The sequence below is a fragment of the Lagenorhynchus albirostris genome, chromosome 6 (assembly GCF_949774975.1).
Source record: "Lagenorhynchus albirostris chromosome 6, mLagAlb1.1, whole genome shotgun sequence".
Classification (NCBI taxonomy): Eukaryota; Metazoa; Chordata; class Mammalia; order Artiodactyla; family Delphinidae; genus Lagenorhynchus; species Lagenorhynchus albirostris.
The window spans coordinates 75,910,435-75,928,338 of record NC_083100.1 but is presented as its reverse complement, the minus strand read 5'-3'; the positions used below and the strand labels follow the sequence as shown (position 1 = coordinate 75,928,338).

Below are 17,904 nucleotides of genomic sequence, written 5' to 3'. Positions count from 1 at the left end.
GTACTCCCGAGGCAGGAAGCTGAGGAAGGAACTCAAGGCAGCCAGCACAGTCCATCTGCAATCGGGGGGCATCAGCAGGGAAATTCTGAAGATTCTCAAAAGGAACACTCAGAACATCTTTAAAAGAGGACGTCTTCAATCAAAGAGGCTAATGGCCTGAGGTTCAAGCCCTTTTAGTTCTCTGTCACTTCATGAACAAGACAGTGAGGCTCAGACTGTGGTGGATGCCAGTAGTAGGGCACCTTAGAGCTGCTGAGGGGGACCAAGGTGGCTCAAGGTGAGGCACTGCCTGCCTGAACCAGCACCTGAGAGTTGCCTCTGGAGCACACCTAGGAGACTGTTTTCTCTACCCAAGGTTCCAGTTCTGGTGACTAAGATTTTCTAATCCTATATCTGTCTACCTCTGAGGAAGACAAATCTGTAGTCCCATGAGCACTGGATCAGGGTAGAAATCAGCTTCCTGCCACCTCGTGGACACAGAACACGTGGCTTCTGTTGCATTCTCTCTCAACCACATGGGACCACAATCTTTACCAAACTAAGGCTATGGCCTCCTCTGTGCATAAGGAAAGCAATTCTCAGTGATTCCAAGATGGGTTACCTTTCTCAGCAACGTTATCCTCAGTGATGCCACAGTAACCTCCTGTCTTGTAATGTAGCACTGGCTTTTCACACTAAAGAAGAAAGAAGGGAAATCCACACGTCTGATCTCTTGTAAGGCAATCACACTGAAATGTACCTATTACATGTGAGCTCCAGAGGGCCGCTGAGCTCTACTTAGCACAATGATTGGAATATTCCAATCAGAATGATTGGAATACTCCAGGAGGGGCAAAGACAGAGTGTATAAATGAGTAGAGAAAGAATTTGACCAATTATTTTCTTAAAACTTGAAAGAGTAAAGGTTATGCAATCTCCTTGTCTGTAGATTACCTCTTTTTTGTTGCTACTTGATCCTAGCATTTTCTTTTCCAACTAATGCAACTTCCACCATCCATCACATTTTTGATGGGAATCTTCTGGTGGTCACTTGCTGTTGTTGAGGTATAAGTCTAGGTCTGGTCAAGTAATATAGGCTTATTTTTGTTTTATTTTTCCTGCTCTGTCTCCTCTCAGGAAATGGAAGGTTCCATACAGAGGAGGAACCTGTGTGTGCTATCAACTTGTCACTTCTTGGGTCCCGCCTGAGGAATGGCACATGGAGCTGCCTCTATTGGGCATTTTACTCTCCAGCTGTGACAACCTCTATTCTGAAACTGAGATCAAGATTACTCCATCTCACAGCAGCCAGGCTAGGCATTTTTTGGATACCCTAATGTTTAGAAACCAAGCTTTTTCATATTAGCTCTCTCCTGCAGTGTTAAGACTGTTCCACAAGGGTACCAAAACATGCTGTTTATACTCAACATTTTTTTTTTCCCCACAGAGTTCTTAATGAAACAGCTTATTCTTTTAAATTTAGAATCCCATCAGTCCTTCCCCACACCTGCATATTTGTAAGACTCATGCATTATATTAGACCATTAGTGCCTGGATAAGAGATATTTTGTGTGACAGATAACCTACAGCAGAATTGCTCATCCCACTATGACTAAGGCTTTGTTACAGTACTAGCTTCTCAGCCTCATTCCTTCTTCCCTTGGAAGGAAAGAACTTCCTTTCATGAGGCTTTTAAGTCCTTCAAGGAATTCACTTTCATCAGCTCAGCCTCCTTATTCCAAAAACGTCAGAGAATCCCAGAAGTGGACACAGCTTGGGGTGAAGTTGGCATCTCTCCTTCCCCTTGCCTCCCTTCCATTCTGTCTCTTAAATTCCAGAGTCAAGGAGGATGGACTACACCTCTCAGAGTGCTGTAGTTTCTCAGCTTTCCTGCGGACCACCATGAGAAAGGAGGAAAGGTCTGTGTTGATGAGGTTCTGTGCCCCGACCCAGCTTCAACAGGAGTAGCTCTGCTTTTACCTCTTTTATTTTTCCTTCCTCGTAAGTTTTCTTTTAAGAAGGAGTTCTAAGACTTTTATTCTTCCCCACTTTCAATTACAGTTCTAGACGGTACATAGGGTCATGAGTTATTTAGCGTTAGAAACTATTCAAAGTAACCGTGGTGTTAGTGCAGCCAATCATACCTTATTGCAAATAGATGATGAATACTATGCAATTTTAGAAAACAATATAAATTTTTCTTCTTTCCACAAACTCATTGTGACAGTTTCATGAAACTAATTTATTACTTACAGGTGTCCTGGCTTTTGAAAATAAAATTCCCTTGCGTTATAATGTCTGTATTAAGATGTTTCTTAGGAAATCGTATATATATATATTTTAATCACTGCTACAAGTTTTTGCTTTTCTTTGGGGTAGACCCTGAAGTTACAGCTTTTCATACTGTTTGAAAGACATGTAGAATTGAAGTATCAGTGTCACTTTTTATAGTACAGCTATTTTGCCTTTAAATAGCACCAATTTGTTCATTCTTATGTTGGGTGGGTTTACTTTCTAAAGTCAATATTTGAAATACTCTGCTAGCGTTTCTAGATATTTTCAGTTATTTTATTTACTTATTTATTTTTTAAGGATTTATTTATTTTTGGCCGCATTGGGTCTTTGTTGCTGCGCGCGGGTTTTCTCTAGTTGAGGCAAGGGGAGGCTACTCTTCCTTGAGATGCGTGGGCTTCTCATTGCGGTGGCTTCTCTTGTTGCAGAGCATGGGCTCTAGGTGCGCGGGCTTCAGTAGTTGTGGCACGCGAGCTCAGTAGTTGTGGCTCGCAGGCTCTAGAGCGCAGGCCCAGTAGTTGTGGCACACAGGCTTAGCTACTCCATGGCATGTGGGATCTTCCCGGACCAGGGCTCGAATCTGTGTCCCCTTCATTGGCAGGAGGATTCTTAACCACTGCACCACCAGGGAAGCCCCTGCACAATTATTTTAATAGCCTAGCCCCCCTACCCAGCTCCAATCTCTGAATTTCAAAATGCTCTCTTCTCACTTGTGTCATTTTGTAACCCACACAGAACACAATGAAAGGTTAATGGTGATAAAGCTGATTTGGTGCAGCCGCCGATCTCTTTGACTTAGTGAGGAAAATGTTTTCAATAAACCTGAGAAACAAAATCAGGATTATAAACCGAGGGTCATTTTGGAGCCTCGTTACCCTTCACAGAACTATTCCAACTTGATTTGAACCTTATGGTTTTACCCAATCCAAAGCCCTCAAAGAGATTTCTCTGATTTTAGGGGTTGTTTCTTCCTGCATCTTTTCGCCTTTCAGCTCTTGCAACTGCAAGGACCACCTTGGTTTTGCCTTATATCAAGGGGAGTATGAATTCCAGGCACTTCATTGGCTTCAAAAACTATCATCATACCGGTGAACTTTGTGAAGTTTGAAGACTGTCATGGGGAGGAATGATACCTCCTAGAGTGACAGGTCCCCCATCCCAGTGCTGAGGCCTCTCTCAACTCTTTCTTTCTTTCTCTTGTCCTCCTTCCTGCCTCTCAGGACTAACAACCACCTCTTGAGGCCTGACCTTGAAACAGTTCCATCTACTTTCACATGTCTCAGAGGCCGCTCAAACACTTTCACTTCACAAAAAGTGTTCTGGTGAATAATTCTTTCACCATTTTGTTACAGGAATAATTTAAGGAAGGTTTTCATTTGCTTTGCTTCCAGCAGGAGTTTTGTTGTTGTGGAGAGTGAGTGGGGGCTATATTTTTGTTGGATTGTTAAGAAGCCAATTCTTTTCTTATATAGAGGCAAGGACTTGGGAAGTGGTGGTGGTGGAATGAGATGGTCGGTGGATTTTTCCTCCCATCAGTAGGCAAAGGTATCCTGAATAAGAGTGAATGAAAGCACCTATTAGAACACAAATAGCAGAGCCAGTGTAGGGTAACTTCAGATACAGCCAACATTGACAGAGAAGCAAGAAAATGGGAGCGAGTAGGGAATGAAAGTAGGCACACTCATTTTTGTTGAGTTGAGAAAACAGAGTTTGTAACTTGTGACCCACAATGTTATTATAAAGGAGGGTCAATATATTAGAAATCTTTTGAGTTTAGTTATTGCTTTAATTTCATAATATTTCTGTTGTGGCACGTGGCCTCAGTGGTGGCTCGTGGGCTCTAGAGCACAGGTTCAGTAGTTGTGGTGCACAGGCTTAGTTGCTCCGCAGCATGTGGAATCTTCCCGGACCAGGGCTCGAACCCATGTCCCCTACATTGGCAAGCAGATTCTTAACCACTGAGCCACCAGGGAAGGGCTGTAAAATCATCTGTAAGCTAATAGCAAATTAGAAGTTCTCCATGTCGATTTTTTTTTCATTTAAAGACAATCTTTGAATTTGTTTTTCACTGAATTTGAAAATATTTTGTGCCAGATATTAGACTCTTTGCTGTATGTAGATTGTCATTTAATTCTCACATCACAGTACCTCAGTGAGGTAGAAGCTATATCTATTTCATTTTAACAATGAGAAAAGCCAAGAACAGGGAGGTTAGTAACTTGCCAAGGTCACAAAGCCAGAAATTTCAAAGTGAAGATTCATATTCCAACAATTAGGGGCAAGGGCAGAGGTCTTAGTCAAGACCCTGAAAAGCCTAGCGATTTAGGTAACTTTGAATTGTCTTTTGAGCATCCAATGTATCAGTAAGCATCAGGATGCTTAATAGAGGGAAATGTTAGTAGTTTGGTATCCCTAAGAAAACAATACCTTTTAATTATTTTTTAATATTTAAAATGTATGATGACAGATTTATAATCACCTACTGATTGATTTAATAAAGTATTTTCACAGTATATGTTTTTGTCCCACTGATCTACCTTTTATCTCGCTGAGTAGTGTTGGAACAGGAGATAATATGGGGATTCAGGAACAAAGGGGCTGGATATCTTAGTCACTTTGTGTATATATTGCAAAGACTTTATCACTGTGTCATTTGGGTTTGTTTTGTGTTATCCAAACTTCATTAGTGATTGCAGTCTCCTCTAAATATGCGGGCTTCATATTCAATTTCAGAAGAAGAAACATTTTGAAACAATGTGCAAATAAAGGAGAAAAATAAATGACACTTCTCTTTCAGTATGACTATCTACTTGATAGTAGGGGTTCAGAAAGGCATTTTAATTATTAAATGCTTTGCATTAAGATGTTTAGTCGATATTTTTCTTTCAGGAGAATCACAGTAGTGTGTGCTGTGTTGGCCACTGGTAACATAGCTAATTTAATGGCACCGTTTAAATGAATTCTGCTGACTACATTGTCCTTCATCTATGTTACCTCTAACAGCTGGTATGCAAACTTTCACAGCTATAGAGGCAGCCTTGTCATTCATTGGTATTGTCAAGAAGCATAAATAATCACTATGTGACATTTTGACACAAGGGTTTATTTAGTGATGTTTGCATACTGACATTGACAGAATATGTGAGGACATTTCATCAGCAGCAACTTTAGCCTCACAGAATGCAAAAAATAATATGCACTTTACTGATGGCTAGAACTGGACTGTGACCTCCCTCTTCCATCTTCTCTTTCTCCCCTTCTCTAATTGTTAATCCTTATTATTTGATTTTGCTAAAAACTACTGCTGAAAGAACTTTATTTCTATGTGCATGGGAAGTTAATTCATTATTTGGTCATTTCACAGCATGTTTAATTTCTTTCTTTGATTTTTCACCTTGATGCAAACCAAAAACAATACAGAGGTGTAACTGTTGAACAGCAGGCATCTTCTTTATATTGTATGCACAATAGATTGCTAATACCCATCCACTCTCCCTATAGAGAAATCTACTAATTAAAAAATTTTGTCAATCACCTAAGCTCTTTTTTTGGAGAAGAGACTTTCCAATTAGCAGCTAGAGATGAGAGAGGGGAAAAAGAGTAGCTTTGGTGAATCATTACATTTAATTATTACTTCAATGCCAAGATGTTTCTAGAGCCACAGTATAATCTGTGAGTTCACAATAAATAGGTAGCAGCTCTCTATGAATAAATTAGATACAACTTTTACTTTCAGATCAGTTTTGAACAATAATTGCTACCTTAACCGGAAATTTGAATTGCTGAAGCACCCACTTTGTAAGTTGAAAGAGGAACCACATAACAGGGAAATGGAGAGTTTTAATGCAACCCTAATCTACCCCTGGACTTTACTAATCCCCAGGGCCTCTTCTGTTATCTTATGGGGAATATGAAGATGATCTCTGCAAGACTGGGTCATCACTAACATGGGTGAGTTTACGCTGTCATTTTATTGAGTGAACACAAAGCTAAATGAAAAGTATTGAGAGTTTTCCCTGAGTAAAAACTGGGAGGGATTCTAGAAATAAGTGTGTATGAAAAGGACATTCTAGTTTCTAGCGGTTGTTGTCTTTACTTCTGTAATTCTTCTTCACTCGCTCCTCTCCAAATAATCACATAATATAAAGCAGATGTCCAGCTCTGCCTATCCCAGCTTGGCTGTCAGCCGACGTGGCCACACAGGTTCATGGGTGATGTGCTCTGCCACTGGTTAATCAGTAATCTTTGTGAGAGTTTTAATTTTTGTGCTCTTTCTTCTTCCCTCCTTTTCTTTCTTCCTCCCTCCCTCCCTTTCCCAGTTTCGTTTTTAATTCATGAAAGTATGATAAATAGTGGCGAAGGAAGATTTTAAAGACAGAATTTTTACATTCACACCCACATTCGCAGAAAGCTGTAGAAACATTATTAATGAAAAAACTTAAAACATTAATGGGCTTAAGACCATTTGGCCCCAGACCCTTCCATTCATGTTCATTATTTATGAGTGTGGGTGGTAGGAACTGGATGAAACCGCAGTCAACCCACACTGCATCCTGCTTTGCCCAGGTGCTTTTCCAAGGAGGGCAAGATCCTCCTGTCTGCTTGCATTCAGATCTACACGTGTTGGGCTCTGCAGATTTGTGAGAGTATAGGGGACAAGGGGGTCCTAATCTCAACTGTCTCTCTTTGGTGCCAAAGAATGGGGCCTCTGAGTGGGGGAGAAAGATTGATGATACTTACATGCGTGACATTTCCCAGGGACGCTCCTGCACTAATAGGTATGCAGTTCCCAAAATTAGTGTTTCCCAATCCTAGCTGTGTTGTCAGAACCACTAAGGGAGTTTTTGAAAAATACTGATGCCTGGGCCCTATGCCCAGAGAATCTGATAAAATTATTGGGGTGCAGTCCCGAGGTGATTCCAATGCACAACTGAAAAACTATAAACAGGACAATCGGAGTTCAGAAAATTCTGTATGTTGTTCTACTCTTCTTTCTAACCTGGGACTCCTGCTGTGAAAAGTTGCTTGATTTCTGTTGTCAATCTCTTGATCATCTAGGATCTTTCATAACTTCTCTTTTACTCTCTTCTCCTGTCCTATGCCCAACTGTTCCATGACTCCTGTCTCTCTCTCTCTCTGTCAAGCCGCCTCAGTCTTGGAAGATGCTAAAAGAAGTTTTATATATATATATATATATATATATATATATATATATATATATATACACACACACACACACACACACACACACACATATATATTTCTACCCTCTAGAAGACTATAAATGAAGCCAAGATCAACATGGCCATGGGCTATTACTACCCACCCCCTGCCCCCGCAAAAAAGAGAGATTCGTGTCATTGTACCAGGACAAAACTGAAGATTTACGCACACAGTCATAAACAGTTGGTTAGATTATACTAGTATTTCTGGATATTTGTAACAAAACTTCTGAAAAGACCCTGATAAAGTCCACTTCTCTGACTGGCAGCCTTGGATGTTTGCCATTTGATCTCCCTTCAAGAAAAACCTGCCTTCAGCTGGAAGGAGTGCATGGCATGGGTTGGCCTCCAGCTACGGCACCTTTCCCAGTCTGATACAGATTTCAGCCAAAGTCATGTTTTCCTGAGGGCAGCCCTCAGCCAATGACAGCTCAGCAAGCCTAGGAGGACACAGCCATCTATGCTCAACACTGTACTGTTCCAATGGCCAACTTTTGCTCCCCGTTGGCAAATTTGCATAATAGTCTGAGTGTCTCTCTATTCAATTCTGTTTTCTCTCCTCTCTTTTCATTAGTGTCAGATCAGCATCACAGCCTAAAGGCTCCTTCTGCTTCGTCCTGTCCCTTCCCGTTTTATCTTAGGGGTTACCCCTAAGAAACCTTCTGCCTTCCCGGCTTTGTCTTGGTATCTGCGTCCCAGATGAACTGTACCGGCACAATCTGTCATTCTAACAGTTTAATGAAAATTACAAAAGTTGCATTTTTAGTTTCCAGTAGTGAAAAATAATTACAATCTTGTTTGTATCCCCTAGCACAGAAGGTTCGTGTGAAAAATTTACTCTATCACCTTCAAAATGCTACTGTTTGTATTTTTTCTTACAATATTTTAGTGTTTGTAACTTTCTATGAATATAATTTATTTCTTATCTTATTCCAATTATGTAGAAATGTTACCTCCTAGAAATCTTATTAAAATTCTATCTTCAGATTTCTAAAATAAAGTCATTTGGACAGAGGGAATTTAATGCTTTAAAAATGTTAGGTGATTCCAGTTTGATAGGTTTGGAAAATTCACCTTCGCTGGAACAATACTTCTTAAAGAGACTTGTTCTTCTGAACGTTAATAAAACAATCTTCTTCCTTTAGATGCTTACCACATTGTATTACTTACTATTACTGTTGTTGTTAACATATTTGTTGGCATTATGTTGTCATCATTTCTGACCTGCACAACCCTTGGCATGGCACTAGGCACATGGTCTATGCACATTAAATGTGTATTGTATTGAACTAAGTAGGATTCTTGTACATATTTTGACATCTGGGACTTCATCCGTATTCTCAGGGGAGAAATCCTCTGAAGTATTGATATAACTTCAACTGACACAATAAAGAAAGGAAATTATTTTTTCCTTCACACCCTTCCAACAAATCTTTGAGTCTGTTAAACAATTATTTCTTTTCTAACAGACCTCGAGTTCTGGAAGACTTTTTTAAAGTCCTTATTCTTTCATAAACCAGAGTATTCCCATGTATAGCTTTGGAGTAAAGAGAGGGTTTAAGTCAGGAAAACCTTGCTAAATAAATGGTCTCCAAGTGACAATGGCATTTTGCCTTTCTCTGAATCCTCGGGCGGAGGCCAGAGTTTGGAGCCAAGATGAAGGGCTGGATGAGTCATCTGCTATGGTATGGCAATGCCTCTGTTCTCAAATCTGCGCAATCAAATCTCAAACTGATTTCTCCCTTTCATTTCTTTTCCTTCTTTTTTTGGCAAGAGAGAAAATAACTTCGGTATCTTTTTTTAGGAGGGTTGGAAAAAAAAAAGGAACACCATTCTATTGCCCAAAATTGCATACAGAATTTCAAAGAGTGACCTCTTCCCAGATATAGCAGAGCTTATGGTGGTAATGGGAATGTGTCACCTTTTGAAGCGTAAGACCTTCAGATCCCAAGCCTGCCCATCTCTTCACCGGACTTTGGAGAATGGTAGGATTAGGAGTAAAGGAGTATTAAATATAATACCATTTTCACCCAGGAGTAATTAATATTTCTGGCCATGTGGACTATTTCATGGTGGGAGTCACAGTGGCAATAAGTGAATGACGAGGAGATGGACTCCAGGTATGCTGAGATGTTCAAAGGTTTGCTTTTTTCACTGTTGGCAGATTAAGTCATTTTTAGAATTTGGACTTCTCAGGGGCAGAGGTTTTTTTCTTTTACATTAAGTCTACTCTTTTCTGCACACTGTTCTGTTATATAATAGGGTGAGTGTATGTGCAAAGTCATGCTTTTTCAGTATTAAAACACAGAATCATATCCTTCATTTTTAAAGTTACAGTTATTTGTGTTATTACTAATTTTGGACACAGCAAATAAGACATTGCCAGAAACATTTCTGGGAAGAATAAATATGCAGCTTGTTTAGAACTGAGTTTGTTGTTAAATATAGCTTTGATCTCCCCTCCACCCTGCCACCACCCCAGCCAAGAACTGCTTGGTAGTTTGTTTACAATCTACCACCCTATCTTTAAATGTTGGACTCCAAATGTGTATTGTGTATTCTGTAGTTCTATTTTCCAGGTTGTTCTGGCTTTGTGGCCTTGGCTGAAATTGTGCGCCTCTCCTCCCTTTGACCCATTCTCTTCACAGTGTTTCACTTCAGTTCATCAGACAGCACCTGATTAGGTGGCCTTCTGTCATCCATTCCCTACACATCCCGCCTGGCCTCAGCACCATGGGGCTGGCTGCCATCCAGAACCTCATCATGGAAGCAGCTGTCCTGACAGAGGAAGATGCGTTTGGTTCATCTTTAAACATTTTCAAGGAGTTGGACTCAAGGTCACAAATAGGCCAAAGGCTCAGTCACGTTTAAAGTGTGACATGATGGCATCCTGAAAAATCTTTTATCAGGCAATACTCTTTCTCTCAAAGAACAGAGACCTTGAAAATGGGCAGACATGTTTTGGAATCCCTGCTCTACCATCTTGCTAGCTATGTCATGGAAATACTAACTGCAAAGCTCCAAGTAAGTTGCCTGGCACGTTAAAGTAGGCTCAGTAAATTTTAGTTCTCTCTAAAAACGTATTAAATATTTATCATGTGCAAGGCAAGGTTGGGTAGCTGGAGTGCTAGATGGTATCAAAATAGTAATACGTGGATGCTCAGGGTGCTTACTATTTTATAGGGGAAATCTTGGTAAATTCTGAGCTCAAATACAGGCTAGAAAGTAAAAACCACATTGCAAATCTAGGGGAATGAGAATTCAGAGAAGGGATGGATTACACGGCTAGTGGGAGGATAAGGTAAAGGGGGGGGAGATAGCACTTGAAGTAAAAGCTGAAGGAATTTTTCCCTTCTCTTGTGTGTACATTAGAGATGGTAATTTGGACTTTGTAGGGATAGAGAAAGGATCCTTAAGTGACAGGACTGCAGTCGAGCAAATGCAGTTAATGTTTGGGGAATTGTTAACAATCAAAGTTGGCTGGATCAGAGCCCACATTAAAGGGAAGGTAGGAGATAATTTTGGAAAGATAGGTTAGGCTATATTCTGGTGGACCTTAGATCTCAACCTGTATGAGAAACGTGGTGGAGTGGAGGGAGACCCTGGCTACGGAGCAAGAATCCTAGACTCCTTTCTAGGCACCTGGGAAGAGATAGCAGAACAACTAGGTTCTGGAGATTCATTATCTTGGGTTCAGATCTCAAAGTTTCCACTTATTAAGTCTGTGACAGTCAGCAAGTTATTTCCCCCTTCTAGCCTCTAGACCAGACCATGTCTCTTGAAATATAAAATTATTTGTTTATAAATTTAGTTGTTGGAAAATGGCAAAGGTTTTCAATAGAAAAGTGTTTTTTTAAAAAGTGGGAATGTTTAAAAGCTTGGAAATGAAATAATTAAATGAAACTATCAGAGAGCTCTTCAGTTTCCATGCCACTGCTAAACATATACGATTCTAAGGAGACAGATCTAGTAATACTACCTAGGACGGTTTGAAGGAGTAGAAGACTAAACGCAAGAACATCATCTGACTTTGGGTCTAAAATGAAATGGGGATTTGAAGAAAGTTAGTACCATTTTTAAAAGAGAGATATTGCAGTGGGGCAGTCAAAAGGATTTGGCACCTGATAGAATATCAGTTCTAAAGCTAACAAGCACAGGAAGGATTACTTTGTTTTAATTTATATGCTCTTTTATATTAAATTATTTAAGTGACCTGATTTAGTGATGACTTTTAATTCTGCATTACTCAATGCATGTGGAGTTTCTAGTGACATATGTATATGGGTATGTGTGATTGATCCAGCAAATACTTATTGTGGACCTGGTATGTGACAGGTAGTGTTCTAGGTGTTGGAGACAAGGTCCTTGCTCTTATATTCCAGGACTCTGTTGAAGAAAATAGTGGCTAGAAAAAGAAGTGTCATGAAGATGAACTAAGATGATATGGTAGGGGGTACCTGGAAAGCTAGTGAAGGGGCTCCTTTAGGAGGACGCATTCAGGCTGAGCTGAATGACTGAAGAAGCCAGCAACGTGGAGTGCCAGGGCAAGAACGTTCCAGAAAGAGAACACAGATAGGCAAAGGTCCAAGGATGGCGAGTATGCCTCAGTGGGTTTCAGGAATTAAAAGAAGCCAGCCTGACAAAGGCATCATGATTAGGGGGAGAGTAGTCAGAGATAAGAGGAGAATATGTGTTAGTTCCCAACTTGGGGCCAACTCCAAACACTCATTCCTCATCTCTTGGCCTTGTTGCAATTTTACAGCCCAGTCTATGACATCCTTTGCAGCAAAAGGAGTTAATAAAACCACATTCATTCTCTTTTTCATGTACCAACTTTGGCAAAATGTTCAAACTCCCAATTTTTCAGAGTAGAAAGCTGGGGGTCAAAGATGTTTAGCAACTTGCTCAGGGTCACACAGTTTGTAAATGGCAGGGCCAGAACTCAACCAGGTCTTATGATCCAGGCCCAGAGCAGTTTCTGCTTCCCACAGTGTCACTTTCCCTTCTTATGTAATCCTAAAGAATCACAGTCACTGACCTCTTATCAGAGAGCCCGCAGGAGATGTCTGTAACCCAGGATAGGCGTTTTAACCAAAGTGAAAGAGTCCTCTATTTATGGCTGACAAGGTACAGGGCTTACCTGCACTAAGGTTTAGAGATAGAGAATTAGAAGGGAGCACCTATTGGCAGCGAATTGGCAGAATGATTATGTACTTATTTTCCTTTGCCTGGGAGTCCTACAGCAGCCCCTTGCTTTCATAACCCCATGATTTGATAATTTTCCAACAAATTCAGTTTTATGTGTTTGGACTGAATGGAATATGCCATAAGAGACCATAGCATCTTAGAACAAACATGAAATGTGGTAAATACACTGATGTTTACGCATGGGCACTGTATTAGCTGTTTCTGCACTTTGCCCCTCCATTAAGTTAACTGCCAGGCCTGGGCCATTACAATCCAGCCTTGTTCCCTCAATTACAGCCACACATTAACTCCGGACATTCCAAGTCTTTCCAATAGCCATTTTCAGGGAGGACCGTGAGCTTTCCTAGGAGTGCCTCCCCTCCTTTCTGTTCCCATCTTGAGCCCCCTCTGCTACTTGCAACTCTGAGTTCTGAACAGGCTTATCTCGAAGCCAGTCGGGATCCCTGTTTATGATGCATCCTCAAACCCAGGCATCCGTTTACACGAGAGCCCTAGTTAGAGAGGCATATCGTACTTCTCTCCTTTCAAAGAGCACATTTGCTGCTTGCTGGGGGCTTTCTGCCTGAGGCAGGGGGGCGAGGAAGGAGAGTTCCTTTGGGAGCAGATTTAGAGTCGCTTCTCATTGGAGGGGCTCGCTTTTTCCTGAGCTGCCAGACACTGCAGGCTCAACTGAGGCGCGGAGGTGCAATTCAGGCTGGTGAAACAGTGGAGGAAGGCAGGGACAGGCGGGGCTAGCGCGGCTCTGCAGCGGATCACAAGCACCAACACACACACACCGCTCTCCCGCCGCCCCCTGCTCGAGCCTCGCTTCATCTAACCGGGGCCACAGAGACGCGGACAGGGAGCGGGGGACCGAGGAGGGGAGAGGACAAGGCAGGAACCGTGAAGCAGAGGAAAAGCTGGAGCGGAGCTGGTATTTCACCTGAGAGTCTGACCCGCATCCCGAGGCTCAAACCCCCTACAGCTGCACCGTTGTCGCCTGCTGGGAGAGCACGGCGCCAAGGAACCCCCGAGTCCCGCTCCCAAGTCGTTCTGTGCCCGGCGCGCCAGGATCCTTCTGGTGGGGGGCAGCGCGGTGCCCTCAGGAAGGTGCGGAGCTTGGGGGACCGGCGTTGGCGCCCGTCGTGGTGCCCCAGGAAAAGTAGGGGCGAGGAAAACCGCCTTCAGGGCAGAGTGCGAGGCCAGGCTGCCGCTGCCGCCGGCCGCGCCGCCTCCTGCGCTCTCGCCTTGGGTGAGTGCTCGGCTTTAGCGCACCGCCGCGTCTCTGCAGCGCTCGGGGGCGGCCTGAGGGCCCCGGTGGCGCCCGCGGAAACTCAGCGGCCCGCGGACGGCAGGCGGACGCGTCTCCGGAGTCCGGAGCGGGGACTCTGAGCCCGGAGGGCGTGGGTAGGGGCTGCTGTACCCGTGCCCGGCAGACATGCCTTTGGGCGGGATTTGGGCCAAAAGATAGGAGGCGGGAGCGCCGGAGGGAGCCGGGAGCCGTCCCGCAGGGCGGGCGATCGGGAAGCGGCGGGGAGGGGGGGAGGGTCTGGTCCGAGCAGGTAGCGCCGCTTCGGCAGCCCGGCGAGTTGGCCATCAGTCTCAAAACTGTCAATTTGGGAGCGCTGCAGGAGAGTCAGGAGGGCTGTGGGAAGGCGAGAGGGGACCCCCGGGATGCCGGTGGTGAGGGAAGAAAAGAGAGGCCTCGAAAAGCTTGGGGGCACATTTGCGCTCGGGTTCCTGGTCCTTGCAGCCCTCCTGCCTTGAGTGTGGGAGAACACTTTTTTTGTTTTAAGACTCAGCGTGGAGAGAAAGCCTCCGTCCCAGGGGAGGAGAGGCGTCTGCGGGGGGCAGAGACCGCAGCTACCTGCCGGGTGCGCCCCCCGCCCCGGGCACGCAGGCGTTCGTCCCCCCTTTCTCTCCCGCTCCCACCTCCTCATTGGTGCTGGTTTGCAGCGCTCGGCTCCTGCGCCTTCGCTTCGCGTTTGAATCTGGCTCGCCCCTCCGTATTATGTCTGCACTCCGAAGGAAATTTGGGGACGATTACCAGGTAGTGACCACCTCGTCCAGCGGCTCGGGCTTGCAGCCCCAGGGGCCGGGCCAGGGCCCGCAGCAGCAGCTTGTGCCCAAGAAGAAGCGACAGCGGTTCGTGGACAAGAACGGCCGGTGCAATGTCCAGCACGGCAACCTGGGCAGTGAGACGAGCCGCTACCTCTCGGACCTCTTCACCACCCTGGTGGACCTCAAGTGGCGCTGGAACCTCTTCATCTTCATTCTCACCTACACCGTGGCCTGGCTCTTCATGGCGTCCATGTGGTGGGTGATTGCCTACACTCGGGGCGACCTGAACAAAGCCCACGTCGGCAACTACACGCCCTGCGTGGCCAACGTCTATAACTTCCCTTCGGCCTTCCTCTTCTTCATCGAGACCGAGGCCACCATCGGCTATGGCTACCGCTACATCACCGACAAGTGCCCCGAGGGCATCATCCTCTTCCTCTTCCAGTCCATTCTCGGCTCCATCGTGGACGCCTTCCTCATAGGCTGCATGTTCATCAAGATGTCCCAGCCCAAGAAGCGCGCGGAGACCCTGATGTTTAGCGAGCACGCGGTGATCTCTATGAGGGACGGAAAACTCACGCTCATGTTCCGAGTGGGCAACCTGCGCAACAGCCATATGGTCTCCGCGCAGATACGCTGTAAGCTGCTCAAAGTAAGTGCTACCCGCCCCCTCCCCACCTGGCGACCGCCAGCCCTCAAACCTGGGAATTAACTCACCTGAGAGCCACCCTCAGGCTCCTAGGCTTGCCTAAAGCCACAGGTAAACTTCCTTGTTTGGGAGCTGGGGAGGGCGTGGAGGACTGGGCAAAGAGAGTACAACTGACAGTTCTGTTCTTTTCCCACCCACTCTCGTGCTCTTATTTATTTTATTTTATTCTTATTTATATTCGTCGGATGTATTTGTGTCACTTTCTGGACTAGTAACGCCAGCGGAGTGGTGTTGGCTCCTGGACCTCTGAGGTACACGAGTGCCCTATTCTCCTTCCTACCCTTGCTGCTTTGCTCTTTGGAGAGCTTTTGAGTTGTTGTCAATAGGCTACTCCAGTAAACTTGAAGTATTAAAACTGAACAGCTTTTAGTTTGAAGAAAAAGGTGCTGAAATTGCTTTAATTTTCACTTAGGGCTTTTCTTTCTTTCTTTTTTTTTTAATTTCTTTTTTTCCCCCTGGTAGTATTTAGCAGGTGGATTATTCCTTCAGACCCAAGAACATTTATTCTAACTCTATCTGTGGTCATCTTTTTTAACAAGTACACAGACCAGAGAAGCAGTTTATAAAGTGGAAAAACAACACCTGGTTGTTTTCAAGTTTTATTTTTACCAAATATTTTCCTAGAGAAATATTCTGTGAAAGCGTGAGTGCTTTTCCTGTAGAGTCTCTTATTAATTTTATTCTTAATTGCCTGTTTGTATGAAGCCTTTGTCAATTACAGATTTCACTTGAAGCTTTTCAGCATCCATTAAATAAGATTGCTTCCTACCATCAGCAGTGTAAATGCTAAAAGAAATTGCTCATGGAGTGATTATTAAAGCAAGGTCCATCTAGTCGTTAGAGGGCACCACTACAAACAAGAAGAGAAGCCCACTCTAATCACTCATCCAATTAGAGTCTAGGAATGAGGGATATGAGCCCAGTTCTCTATGTGTTCTTTACAATCCATCTTTTTGAGGGATTTGCCTTAGTTTTCAAATGTTCATAAATTGAAAAGATGACCTCAATACAGTCTTAAAAATTTATCTGAGATTGCATGGAAGAACCATAGCCCCATTCAGAACTTAGCATTAATAAAATGAAAACCTGAAATATTTAAGTTGAGATTTTGCCTTTGAGATTTCAATTTTACTCTACAGGTCCTCTATCGTTTTACACAGCCTCAGTTTATATGGTAGTTAAAAGTGGTCCAATGTGCTTTAAAAAAAATTTGTCTCTTGTGTCATTTTCATTACTCATTTACAAGGTCTTACCCTAATTATTCTTGACCATCTTGCTCAGTATAGTGTTGGACTTAAAGCAGCTCAGTTGTCCTGTCACTCCACATCATATGCATATTTACTATGCTACAGACAGTTAAACAAACTAATTGTGTATAGCTTACTGGAAAATTTTCAACCTGGTTCTGCTGTATATGTTAATTAAGATAATGGTGAATACATAATTTGAGTAGATCATATTCTTTTTAATTAACTCCAATGGGCTGCATGTAATTTTTTTTTAATTTAACTTAGTATCATGCTATGGACCACATTTGAACTGAGTTGTTTGGATCAGGCTAAACATGTTGTAGACATGTTTGTTGCAGGGGTGTTTGTTGTATGTGCCTATTTCTATGAATAGAACAAGATATATAACTCTCTTTTTAGGTTAGGCCTACCAGCAACACTTTGTAAATGTAGTGCAAAAGTCTCTGTCGTGGAATCCATGTTCATGTGTCACTTTGAGATTGTTACTGAAGAGTAGTTTATCATCTTGATTGGTGTATTGGAAACTTAAAATTAGACTTTAAAGGTCAGTTATTGCTGTTCTCTAGTTTTTCAAACATATAAATACGTTTATTAAAACAAATATCTTTTTGAGGAAACATATTTAGATGTTTTTAGACTATCAAATTTTATTTTAACAAAATCAGAAATAATTAGAATTAATCTACACAGTAGGTTCTTGTTTTTGTTTTTGTTTTTTTACAAAGTTGTAGTGAATCTGAAGCACCCAGTGTCTACAGTGGTTCAGGACACTGATAGTGATTTTTATGCAAGTATCACATATACCACAAGGAGTGTCCTGATCAAACAAAAAAAAAGATTTCTACTGTTGGCAAACTTGGAGCAAGGTGCTATATTAACACAAGGTGATAAAAACATCTAATTAAAACAATATGTATAATGTTCTTATAAAATTTTTTACTTTTGATTTGTTGGGAAGATGTCAGTGCTAAAAGTAAAAATAATTGGCATGTGGAGTCAATTTATATTTAAACAAAATTATGGTGAAATTCTGTCCTGCTTTTTTTGTGAGGGGAGAGGGTTGATCAGTGGCAGCTCTTCATCCAACCAGTTACTGTAGTTTGCTTGAAGTTGATTTGTCCTGTAGCCATGGTGATTAAAATGAATTCTCATAGCTCTTGTCATTTCCTTAGACTTCATTTAAAAGGAGCCATGTTTTATTAGG

General features: G+C 42.8%; 1 protein-coding gene across 2 annotated transcripts in view; it reads left to right on the top strand.

The window, feature by feature from the left end:
• Positions 1 to 14,691: 14,691 nt before the first annotated feature.
• KCNJ3 (potassium inwardly rectifying channel subfamily J member 3) overlaps positions 14,692 to 17,904 on the top strand; it is a 159,171-nt gene continuing 155,958 nt past the window's right edge. For both annotated transcript variants that reach the window (XM_060152863.1, XM_060152864.1), the window contains exon 1: positions 14,692 to 15,393. In XM_060152863.1, the coding sequence (XP_060008846.1) occupies positions 14,692 to 15,393 (702 nt within the window). The remainder of the gene's footprint in view (positions 15,394 to 17,904) is intronic.